General features: G+C 37.6%; 1 protein-coding gene across 1 annotated transcript; it reads left to right on the forward strand.

Annotated features, from left to right (window-relative positions):
- The first annotated feature begins 1,234 nt into the window (after positions 1-1,234).
- Positions 1,235-12,638, forward strand: LOC148737010 (uncharacterized). Its single transcript, XM_088750791.1, has 18 exons — positions 1,235-2,723; positions 2,912-3,327; positions 3,424-3,483; positions 4,015-4,222; positions 4,981-5,085; positions 5,405-5,495; positions 5,792-5,882; positions 5,977-6,026; positions 7,159-7,285; positions 7,375-7,478; positions 7,736-7,838; positions 7,943-8,093; positions 8,204-8,285; positions 8,747-8,813; positions 8,940-9,022; positions 9,179-9,299; positions 11,174-11,215; positions 11,317-12,638. The coding sequence occupies exons 1-18, from the start codon at positions 1,334-1,336 to the stop codon at positions 11,482-11,484; spliced, it is 3,459 nt and encodes a 1,152-aa protein (XP_088606917.1). The 5' UTR covers positions 1,235-1,333; the 3' UTR covers positions 11,485-12,638.
- Positions 12,639-12,765: the final 127 nt, after the last annotated feature.

Below are 12,765 nucleotides of genomic sequence, written 5' to 3' on the forward strand. Positions count from 1 at the left end.
CTAACAAAAACCTCAAAATTCATTTCTCTCATAAACATAAAAAGCAGAAACCATTGCAATCCACTATTCCCGGATTCTGGCCCTGTAGGGCTGACATAAGATGCAACTGCTGCAAAACATACGGGCAATTTACAGGGTCAGTTAAAAGCAGCACTATAGGAGAAACGATAACACTGCGACAACACACGACATGCAAGACTAGCAATGTGATATACCTGATTGAATGCAGCAAATGTAACGATCAGTACCTAGGCGAGACAGGTCACCCAATTCACCACCGCGGCAATCAGCACCGTAGCGACATCAAGGGTGGACATAAAAACATACCCTCTGTCAGACATTTTAAGAACTGTGGCGTCGACCATCTTAAACTTACGGTTATTGAAAAAGTTAGAAGTCAAAATCAAGAAATCAGAAAAGCAAGAGAAAATTACTGGATATTAAGACTCAATCCTACTATCAATAAGCTTACTACATGAATTATAACTACTTTAATTTATCTATTTTAGACACCATGACACGTTTCGCTGTTATCTATTCTATTTTTTGATATTATTACGTCATGACATGTTTACTGTTGACACGAATTTTAAATTTGAATATTGCTCATGTAATTAGTATGCTCCTGAGGAAGACCGAGACGGTCGAAACGTCGAGCTATTAAACCAACAAAGCTACATTGGAGTTGGCCTCTTGACCATTTCATTTCTGCTCTTATATATATATGTTGAGTTACAAAAATACGAAAACTACGTTTTCATCCCCACAGGCCGGTTTCGTGACTGTTCACTCATCAGGAAATTTTCTTGATAAGAGTATTCGTAGCCATCGCTTATATACTATACGAATTTGCATAAGAGGCGTGGCGATAGAATTAAATGCGTTGTTCGGTTATTACGCATGCATGCGCAGTATCGATTCGTTTCTCTGGCGGCATGATGACACCAGTTCATTTTGCTCACTGAGTGATGATAATTCAGGTCGGCAGCGATACCGTACAACAAAACGTCTAATAAGATATAGTACAATATGTTTATGTGCTCACTTTGCTGTAGCGGTTAATTCCATGAAAACTATAAGCTCCTCGTATTCAACAATTGCCTAAATCTTTGTATCAGCGAAAGTCTTGCCTGACTTCTTCTTGTCCTAGTTATTGTCATGACTGGTAATCATCATTTGTGTTACTTTATTTATTAATTTTTTTTTTCAGGCCTTGAGCTGGGCGATGATGTATGCAACCAAAATATATGTACATCGGATTGTCATAAAAATATATATTAATGAAGCTCCTTGCAATCCACTTCAGTGTTACAGTGGTAATAATTCTTGTTTTATGAAATGCAAGACGACAGGGTGCAAACAGAATTGCAACAATGCAGTTCAATTATGCGAGATGGATCTGGAAGGCAGCGAAGGGGACTGTGAACAAACTTGCAATGCTAAAACATGTAAACTGAACTGCAGTGGAGGAAAGTGCAAGAAACAGGAATGCTCTGATGAAGTAAAAATATGTGAAATGGGTCTAGATTGCAAAGAGGGGGATTGTGAACAAACCTGCGATGCTGAAAAATGCAATCTGACTTGCAGTGGGGGAAAGTGTAAATTACAAGAGTGTCATGATGAAGGAGAATTATGTGCAATGGATCTGGAATGTAGCGAAGGGGACTGTGAACAGACTTGCAATGCTAAAACATGTAAACTGAACTGCAGTGGAGGAAAGTGCAAGAAACAGGAATGCTCTGAGGAAATAAAAATATGTGAAATGGGTCTAGATTGCAAAGAAGGAGATTGTGAACAAACCTGCGATGCTGAAAAATGCAATCTGACCTGCAGTGGGGGAAAATGTAAATTACAAGAGTGTCATGATGAAGGAGAATTATGTGCAATGGATCTGGAATGTAGCGAAGGGGACTGTGAACAAACTTGCGATGCTAAAACATGTAAACTGAACTGCATTGGGGGGAAGTGCAGAAAACAGGAATGCTCTGATGAAGTAGAAATATGTGAAATGGGTCTGGAGTGCAAAGAAGGGGATTGTGAACAAATTTGCAGGGCTGAAAAATGCAATCTGACCTGTATTGGGGGAAAGTGTAAATTGCAAAAGTGTCACGATGAAAGAGAATCGTGTGCAATGGATCTGGAATGTGGCGAAGGGGATTGTAAACAAACATGCGATGCTAAAACATGTCAACTAAACTGCAGCGGGGGAAAGTGCAAAAAACAGGAATGCTCTGATGAAGTAGAAATATGTGAAATGGATCTGGAATGTGGCGAAGAAGATTGTAAACAAACTTGCGATGCTAAAGCATGTAAACTAAACTGCAGCGGGAGAAAGTGTAAAAAGCAGCATTGCAGCGATGGAGTACAAGTGTGCAGCGTGCATTGTAACGCCATCGATTGTACACAAACGTGCGACAGTCCCACATGTCACATGGCAAGAAGCTGGCCAAGCAATTCTCAGGATGGGGTCATATGTTCTGGGAATGGTGGATGCTGTGGAAGTCTCATTCCTAATTACGACTCATTACCTTTCAGGGAGGGAGTCTATCATACCCTCTGTGACATGGGTAAACAATGCAGTTACTTTAAATGTCTAAATGGCTCCTGCACCACTCCAGATTTATACCGCTCGATTATCATCACACCTGCCTTTTCTACATCGAGTCGAGTTTTTTCAACTCAAATTCCAATGCTGCAACGAACAGGAAACTCCCATACTTTTTGTGAGTAAAATTAACTAAGTGAATACTGAATATACCGTAATATTTTTTTACGACGAAGTGTCCGCGATTCTTCATATAAGATAGTGCATTTTTAATGTTTCTTACTCCAAATGCCTTGTGCTTAACGATAACTTTCTAATTATCGCTTTCATTTCATTTTGACAATTTGCTTTTTCCTCAACATTCAGCTCTTTTGCAATTATCGTCGGCGTCACTGTTACCTTTACTTTTACCATCACCATTATCATCGTCTTCAGCATTGTCATTAGGTGTGGAAGCATCAAAAACGGCAAAATCAGAATCAACCCTATCATCAGAATCAGCCCAATCATCAGAATTAGTATCAACAAAACCATCAGTATCTTTATCGTCACCATCTTTATTGATAGCAGCAGCAGTATCGTCATTAGGTGTAGAAGCATCAGAAACTGCAGAATTAAAATTTAACCCATCATTAGAATCAGTATCAAAAAGATTATCAGTTTCTTCGTCATCAACATCATCATCGCCAGCAGCAGCATCATTATTTCCGTCACCATCGTCATCTCCGCCATCATCAACTTGGAATATTCCGTCATTGACATTGGAAGCACTGAGAAATTTGGTAGGTACATGAGTATTGTAATTCCTCTTTCTCTTTGTAATTATAATTATCATAGCCTCTGCCAATCGCCAACCTTCTCGTGTTTCTTTACCACAGGCAAATGACTCTATTTCTAAACTCACTGAAATAGATATCAAGAGAAACAATTTTTTGAAGGTATGATTGCACGTATTGCTCATCTATCACATGATTGGTATAATATTTAGATATTAAATATGCAATAGCTTCAAAAATGACGTCTCCAACTGAACGCAGCAATTCGTAAGCTTCAAAGGTCTTTTAAACATGGACCGAAGCATACATTTTATTTCAATGCATCCCTGTCTACATGGTTTTTTTTTTTAATGAAAATTGAAATAAAATGTAGACAGGGATACGTCTTCTGAAGAAGAGCAGCTCTTTCACTTCAATACAATGATGATGGTGATTAATTTCGATCTTGATCTGTCAAAAAGCCTTTTTATTTCTTAAAAGAGAGCCAACGGGACTGCGAGTCTCCACTAAAAGCCACTCATTACTTGCCAACAATTACACTATCAATCCAAGCCGGGAGTAGTCCTCATCACCAATATTATTACCCTCGTCAAAGTTTTGATCTGTAACTTCAAGCTGATTTTGTTGAGGCAAATATATTGCCAAGTACCTCAATTCATAGTAACATAAATAACGGTATTTTTGTCCTCACAGGAGGCTGTGCGTCTATTTCAACACTTCACCGATAACCTTCTGAACATCACGAAATCCCATGCAGGCCAACTGAGTAATAAAGAAGATGAAACAAAAATAGGATCCATATTTGAGGTGCCAGTCGCCCTCGAGGAATTTGCTCTTAATTATGGTAAATACCATCTGAGTGGAACGAATCCATCTGCAAAGATCACTAGTCAAAACATGGGTGAGTTGAAATATTCAGAGACTTTATGATTGATTAACTAGTGACTGACTAACTGACCTATCGACTTATTGAGTGCGCTGTCTACTGCCTGGCCAAAAGAAATACATACAAATGGAAGCCGTAAGAACACAGTAAGTTAGCCTGTTTCTCATCTCAAAAGTTAGTTCAAGTAGGTGCATCGAAAAAAGTGCTCGATTAATTATTTGGTTTTGTTCGTGCTGTTTGTTTCTCTATTCTTAACATATCAGAACAACAGTATAATTTAAATTTGGGTGAAATAAACCAGGATCGCGTTTAAGTTTTTGTAATGTTGTAATGCTTTCCAGATCTTAGATCACGCCTCGGCGAGTTTCCAACTCAAGATAAAAGAAGCTATTCACATTCAAAGAGAACAACCTTCTTTGAATCAACAATTACATCATGTAAATCTAAAGCTATCCTTATAATTTTCACATTGTCACGTTTTCTGTTCTTACTAGCTTATTAGCACGTACTTATAAATTGAACTTGTAACGCTGTTTTAATGAACTGAAGATGACAGAGGTTTCTGTCGAAACATGTCTTTTAAACTAAAAATGTTTGTCGTTTTCTTTAAATCTATGTGCGTACAAAATAAAATAATATTAAAAAATGTTAATAATGATAATAATAATAATAATAATAATAATAATAATAATAAAACTTCCACATATGCTCATGTTATCTCACAATTCCAATCATCATCTAACATTTAGGCTTCTCCTTCTTCCTTCTTACAGTTGTGGCCATTCAAAAAGGTTATCGCCATGGGACTGACTTCTTCCTCAAGGAGGAAGAATGGCAAGCTAGTATTAATATTTCTGCAAAAGATTTTGCTGAGAATGGTTTGTGCTAACCAAATTTTTAACTCTAAATTATACAATATCTTGTTTTGGATTTTGCTCCATTATTTATTCTTTTACGGTTAATCAACAAGCAAAATTTAACTGGAAAATGGTGACATAGCTAAGAAAATACTAACGTCCAGATAAGTCAAAAGCCATCGTTAATTGCAGTGTTAAACCCACAGAAAGTTCGAGTTTAATGACCTTGTTGAGACGTTGGACGAAAACTCGAAAAATGTGTAAATCACTTGCGTCTGGCTCGTGGCGGATTTGGAATACGTGTAAAGCTGGACTGATCTCATGGTATGGGGTTATACAGGTTATACAGTGGTTGTTGGGTGTGTGTACAAAGATCTCCATGAATTACTGCTGAGAAACAAATCCATCCGGAAAGAAACTGATGGTCCAAGGTGACATTAAAAGATGAAATATTCAAAAATTAGTTCGTGCCTAACGTGTTAATATTGAATGGCCCGCGTTTTTGAGTGCGTCTGAAGACAATTTCCAATGGTCAGGTTGCTCTTTAAACTCTCAAAAAACACAAAAAGAACTTACTTTTTATCCACATATTTTAGAAAACGGAGTTCTCCAATATAAAGTTAAGGGGTACCACAATGCATTGCCACGAAGCTTTACAGCATACTGAGGTACGGTTACTGTAAAAGCACCATAAGTAATTTTTAGAAGGATTTAATTTTATTTACAGGTACGTGAACACTAAGATAGTGACAGCAGCTATGAATCCCAAGCCCGAACAATTACGGCAAGATGTCATCTTGAGGTTTAAAAACCTGGAGGTAGCAGTATGAACATCGAAAGATAATTTCAGATCGTCTGTGTTGTGTTGGTTGGCTTTTAAGAGAATAACGTAATATAAAGATATTTTTATAGGTTGTTGACAAAATAAAGTATTGCGTGTTTTGGAGTGGCTTCAAAATAAGGTAAAGCATTTATATGATTTACGATTGTTTGAAAGAGCATATTTCATCAGAATACAAAGCTCGTAGCTAAAGTTTTCGCATTATCTACCAATTTGTATGATGACCGAGAATTACTACTGCGTTTCCCCCTACACTTCTCTCGTGCTCTAGCCGCTTCCTGCTTGCTTTACAATGGGACAGAGCACAGCCAAGGCTTCTTTATTTGTTGAACACATTTATTTCCTTAACATGCTTTAAGATCATATATTTCTTCAGTCCAAAGTTGAGTGTAGGAATTGGAAATTATCACTCGAAGAATCTTTCGCAATGTAATTTTATCCCGGTTAGCTCAATTGGTAGAGCGCCGGTCTGTTGTGCGGGAGGTCGTGAGTTCAAATCCGGCCTGACCAACACTCAGGGTCTTTAAATAACTGAGAAGAAAGTGCTGCCTTTGTAATGATATCTGCAAATTGTTAGACTTTCTAGTCTTCTCGGATAGGATAAATAGAGGTCTCGTCTCACAAGCCCTTGTATGTGATAAGAAATTTTGTGGGACGTTAAAGAATCAGCACACTGTTCGAAAAGAGTAGGGCACGTAGTGCCCTGTGTTGTTGTCTATCTTTGTGTAGTGTCTATCAAATTGATGGGGGGTACTGCGCCTTTCAATATTGTGTAGAAAAGGCGCAATATAAATAAAGAATTCATTCACGAATTTATGATGTCAGATGGCATTGTCGGTGACGATTCTTGACGTTTTGATAATCTGAGGTGAAGTCTGAGCGATCAATTCTCTTGACCTGGGCTAGAATTGTAACCGACTTAAACTTTTTATCTGGTTAAGGTGGTTACCATATTCTTGCTGTCATTGAGCTTAACGCTTTTATTGCCACCGAGTTTCAGGGGAACACTTCCGGAAGCTTTATATGTTGTTGTTTGTTTCTTTCTGTTACCAACGCTATCTTTATTTGGAATACACGTTTCTTCTTGTCTTCCTCCAAGATATACCTTTTTGTTAGTTAGTATCACCGAAAAGATATTGATGGTTTTTTTCTCTGAAATACCAAAACAAAGGCAGTAAAAACCGTAATTGATGTTTGAAACCTTGATTTTTTTGTATCAGATCATCATTCTCATTTGTAACATAATTTTTTAGTCCAGACGGATTTTCAGAGAAGGGTTGTTATGTGGATCAATCGAATAGCAATTCCGAAGAGACAGTTTGCAGCTGCAGTCATTTGACTCATTTTGCTGTCTTAGTGGACTTCATTGGTGGCACAAAGGTAATCTTTTTCTTAAGTTATTTTCAAGTAATAGGTCCGTGTGGTCAATTAATGTATATTCCTCTTTTTTATGTTTATTTGCGCCACAGCTCTCCACCAAGGACATAACTATTCTGGAGATCATCACGTACGTAGGATTCAGCCTTTCTATTATCGGAATGCTATGGACAATAACTCTGTATTTTTTCCTCACGTAAGTATTGTAATCAAAAGATCGAGAAAATACATTAATAGATACATTTTTTCACGCCGACTACGATTGGAAAGGCCTAGGTGTTAATTAGAAACTAAATCTGCACAGCAGGTTGTGGGCGTCTCTCGTTATCATTGACTTTCCAAGCTCACCTGCGTACTGTAACTAATCTCTCTTGCTTCCTTCCACGTGGTTTTGTTTTTTTTTTTTCTTTGTTTTTGTTTTTTGGTGCTGTATATTACTTTTTATTTTACCAGAGATGTTCGTCAACCTCTGTCTCAAATACGCTTAAGCCTTGCCGTGGCTTTAGGAGCTGGACAAATAATATTTCTTACCGGAATAAATGCCACAGAAAACAAGGTGGGCAGCTTTTCTGTTTTGTAGAATATATTCAAAGATAATATAATCGAACAAAACATGAAAATAACGACATATGTTGCTGCTTTCGTTTCCACTTTGTGTAGGCTGTGTGTGTCATAGTAGCAGCTTTTATGCAGTATTTCCTGATGGCTGCTTTCTGTTGGATGCTGGTGGAGGGAATTTATCTCTATCTGTTTGTTGTAAAAGTTTATAACATCAACACCAAGATGCACATGTATCACGTCATGTCATGGGGTACTTTGTTTTTACAGCTAAACTTACCTGATACATTCACTGTTGTAAATTGTGCTTTTAAATATCTGAATCATTTTAAGTCACTTTTTTGCTGTAAAATTGTGCAATAGGTTTGCCCCTGGTTATGGTGGCCATTCCACTGTGTATCGCTGCTGGGAAAGAAGGGATACAAGGCTATACCAGTGAAAAATTGTAAGAAGCGCAGCTTTCTTTCTCTCTTTATCTTCTAATTCTTCTCTTACATCGTTCATTTTTTTTGCTGAAGTTTTGGCCTTTTTTTATAATTTTTATAATTTTTTTATAATTTGCTTTGGTATCCTTACTAACTTTTCTCAAACTCCTTCTCATAAGGATGTCAATATTGTCAATTTTTACAGAAACTCTGACCAAGGCTGGGCAGAGAAGAGGAAGAGAAATTAAAATGACCAATCTTCCAAACACTTTTAATCAAATTATTATTTAGTCCATGTATTTATTTTTGTCGCATTCCCTTTTTTCTCCATAATCTTCCCTTCCGATCGTTACCCTATTCTTATCATCACATAATCATAAAAATGCTGTATCATTTTGTACATTCTTAAGAACTGCAGTTCGTATGTTCACATTTTTATTTTTACCTTAATTTTATTTCAATTTTCATTTCTTCATTTTAGTTGTTGGATGTCCTCAGAGAACAATCTGATTTGGATATTTGTCACATTCGTGATTACAATTGAAGTGGTAAGTTTCTGATACGGGTTATTCATTTTTCTCATCATATCATCTTCGGTGATTTTAGTATATGACTTGAAATGTGCAACAACCATACCCTAATACAAAAATCTTCAATATTTTCCTCGCTTCAAGATCAACTTGGTGATACTTGTACGAGTCATTAAGGAGATGACCAGTATGCAGCCAACAGGAGACAAGCAAAGTCAACAAATACGGTGAGATGGAGCTTTTATATTGAACAGAATTGTTTTGATGTAATTTTAATAGTTTACGTCTAGCTGCCTCAAGGTTTTGTTTAAATTGATCAGGTTACCACAAATGTTTCCAAGGGTGATATGCATTCTATTAACCCGCATGTTTTCGTCCCTCAGAATTGGCATTAGAGCATGCGTGGTGATGATTCCCCTTCTGGGTGTCACGTGGCTATTTGGTCTTTTGTCGCCATTACACATAGCTTTTTCCTACATTTTTAACATCCTCAACTCTACACAGGTGAGTATCAAATATTATCATTTCATAATTTTACACATTAAGATAGAATAAATATATGAAAATCATATATTTTGAACTGCGGTATTTGATACGTATGATGGACGATCCTCGCAGTAGATAGCGCTATTTGAGCAATAGCGAAATTCAGACCTGAAAAAAATCAGGCCTGTACGGGACTCGAACCACTGACCTCTGCGATACTAGTGCAGCGCTCTAACCAATTGAGCTAACAAGCCAACTGAGAGCAGGCCGTTAAGTTGATTCGTAATGAACCCGTGAAAGTGATGAATGAGATAGAATAAATATATGAAAATCATATATTTTGAACTGCGGTATTTGATACGTATGATGGACGATCCTCGCAGTAGATAGCGCTATTTGAGCAATAGCGAAATTCAGACCTGAAAAAAATCAGGCCTGTACGGGACTCGAACCACTGACCTCTGCGATACTAGTGCAGCGCTCTAACCAATTGAGCTAACAAGCCAACTGAGAGCAGGCCGTTAAGTTGATTCGTAATGAACCCGTGAAAGTGATGAATGAGATAGAATAAATATATGAAAATCATATATTTTGAACTGCGGTATTTGATACGTATGATGGACGATCCTCGCAGTAGATAGCGCTATTTGAGCAATAGCGAAATTCAGACCTGAAAAAAATCAGGCCTGTACGGGACTCGAACCACTGACCTCTGCGATACTAGTGCAGCGCTCTAACCAATTGAGCTAACAAGCCAACTGAGAGCAGGCCGTTAAGTTGATTCGTAATGAACCCGTGAAAGTGATGCACTAGTATCGCAGAGGTCAGTGGTTCGAGTCCCGTACAGGCCTGATTTTTTTCAGGTCTGAATTTCGCTATTGCTCAAATAGCGCTATCTACTGCGAGGATCGTCCATCATACGTATCAAATACCGCAGTTCAAAATATATGATTTTCATATATTTATTCTATCTCATTCATCACTTTCACGGGTTCATTACGAATCAACTTAACGGCCTGCTCTCAGTTGGCTTGTTAGCTCAATTGGTTAGAGCGCTGCACTAGTATCGCAGAGGTCAGTGGTTCGAGTCCCGTACAGGCCTGATTTTTTTCAGGTCTGAATTTCGCTATTGCTCAAATAGCGCTATCTACTGCGAGGATCGTCCATCATACGTATCAAATACCGCAGTTCAAAATATATGATTTTCATATATTTATTCTATCTCATTCATCACTTTCACGGGTTCATTACGAATCAACTTAACGGCCTGCTCTCAGTTGGCTTGTTAGCTCAATTGGTTAGAGCGCTGCACTAGTATCGCAGAGGTCAGTGGTTCGAGTCCCGTACAGGCCTGATTTTTTTCAGGTCTGAATTTCGCTATTGCTCAAATAGCGCTATCTACTGCGAGGATCGTCCATCATACTTTACACATTAACTTATCCATTTTCATTGTCTAGATCACTTTACACTATAGCGAACATAGTACGCATCGTCTGATTAGTCAATTCCGTTTCCAAGCGGATGGTTAATGAAGTTATAGAGTTTGGCTTGGGATTTATGAGCTTTTCTCGCTTGTAACAACATCCCGTATGGCTTTTTCACGTTTAGTAGGGCCCGGGAAATGCGTTCTATCGCTTAGCTATAACCAAACATTTTATTGTGATAATATGAAACTTGAATTTTAAACCAGACAGAACAGAATTAAATTAAAGTTAAAACAAGAAAGCGATTCCCATGTTTGTGAGATTGTCACAACTCCAGAAGTAATTTGATTTCTTTGGTTATTTTTTTGAGACCTATGGAAAAAAAAAAAAAAAAACAACTTTAATGCAGTTATCTCCAGTCATATCACAAACCACAATTTATCTGAAAAACGATTTTTTCTGTTTAAGGGTTTCCTGATTTTCGCTCTTCACTGTCTGCGAAACAGCCAGGTAAGATTAATTGAAAAATTATACATATGGTGTAGATAATGAGGTTTTCAAAGGTGAATATGCATTGGAATTTTTTTCTTACTGTCCATGTCTATCTGCAGATCAGAGAGCGATTCAAAAGGAAGGTGAACACCATTTTTCCATCTACAAACAGTGGAAACTCCACAAAGAAGAGCTCACAGATTAATCCAAGCGATGTTGATGATATGTGGGTAGCTGAATTGCAGTCTTGCAATGAATTTGAGCTCAGTGAAAAACCCTCAACTTGAAGGAATAGAATCAACAGAGCGAGTACAAAAGTGGACTGTCTCATTGTTTAATAAGATCATTCTGGTCACCGTAGTTAATCTAAGGCGATTGTTTATTTTCGATCTGTTAATAAAATTTCGGTAGTTGCGATTGCACCATTAGCTGGGCAAATAAATCACTTATAAGATGTTAGTCTGCTGATATTTGGATGAAGGAGTCTAATTCGTTGATAAGGCAACTTGCCAAAGTCGGTAGTCAATCGCTTTTTTTTTTAAGCTAAGTGCAGGAAATATAATTTTTTGTAATCAAAAGTGTGTATTTTTTTTATTATCGTACGTAATATGGGAAACTTCGCCTTAGTTGAGAGCTAAATTGTTCGTGAGTAACTAGCTTAGAGGCTGGCTGTCGATCAATGTTAGAATTCTAAACAATGTTTCCATCACATATTGGTGTATCTGTTCCTCTTATGATTGCCCCAAACTATTTAGTTGGAATGTGGCGGTAATTCATATGACGCGTCATGTTGAGTCTGAAAACGTCTTCAAACAGTGTTTTGTTTAACTTTGATTGTGATAATCGCTTCCCGGTTAGCTCAATTGGTTAGAGCGCTGGACTGTTGTGCGGGAGGTCGAGGGTTCGAGCCCTGGCCGGACCAACATTCGTGGTCTTAAAATGATTGAGGAGAATGTGGTACCTTTCTATAATATCAAGAAATGGACAGACATTCTAGTCTTCTCTGATAAGGACGAATAATCCGTAGGTCTCGGCTCCTGCATCTTTACTTAGATAAATATAATTTGATCAGGCAGGGGACATTAAAAAACGCACATCACGAGATTGCAGTCATGTGGTCTGGCCTTGTTACTGGGTATTGGGGGGAGGGGGCATCTATAAATAATTCGCCTTTGATCATATCCACATGTTAATTTGCGCTATATAAATGTTAATTCATTTATTCAATCATACGCATTTTATTGTCTCGTCTTTGAATTCCGTTTATACAGTGTTTTTACGAATATTACATGATGGCGTCATCTATTTCTACTTTTTAAGGAGTTAAAATCCCTTTAAAATACCAAATACTATTTTCTTTTGTAATAGTGGTAGTTACAGCTGACTGTTAAATGTTCTCATGAAAAAATTCATGGATAAATAAACCAAAGAGGAACAGTTCCCTGAATGATCAGTTCCATCGCTCAAACGTTGTACCCTTTCCGGTCACAATCCTTCGATCACTTTGGATTCAAAGGAAGAAATTGAACTAACTTCTTGGAAACAAGTCCGATTTGCAGCACTGTGAA

The sequence above is a fragment of the Stylophora pistillata genome, chromosome 2 (genome assembly GCF_964205215.1).
Source record: "Stylophora pistillata chromosome 2, jaStyPist1.2, whole genome shotgun sequence".
In the NCBI taxonomy this organism is placed as follows: Eukaryota; Metazoa; Cnidaria; class Anthozoa; order Scleractinia; family Pocilloporidae; genus Stylophora; species Stylophora pistillata.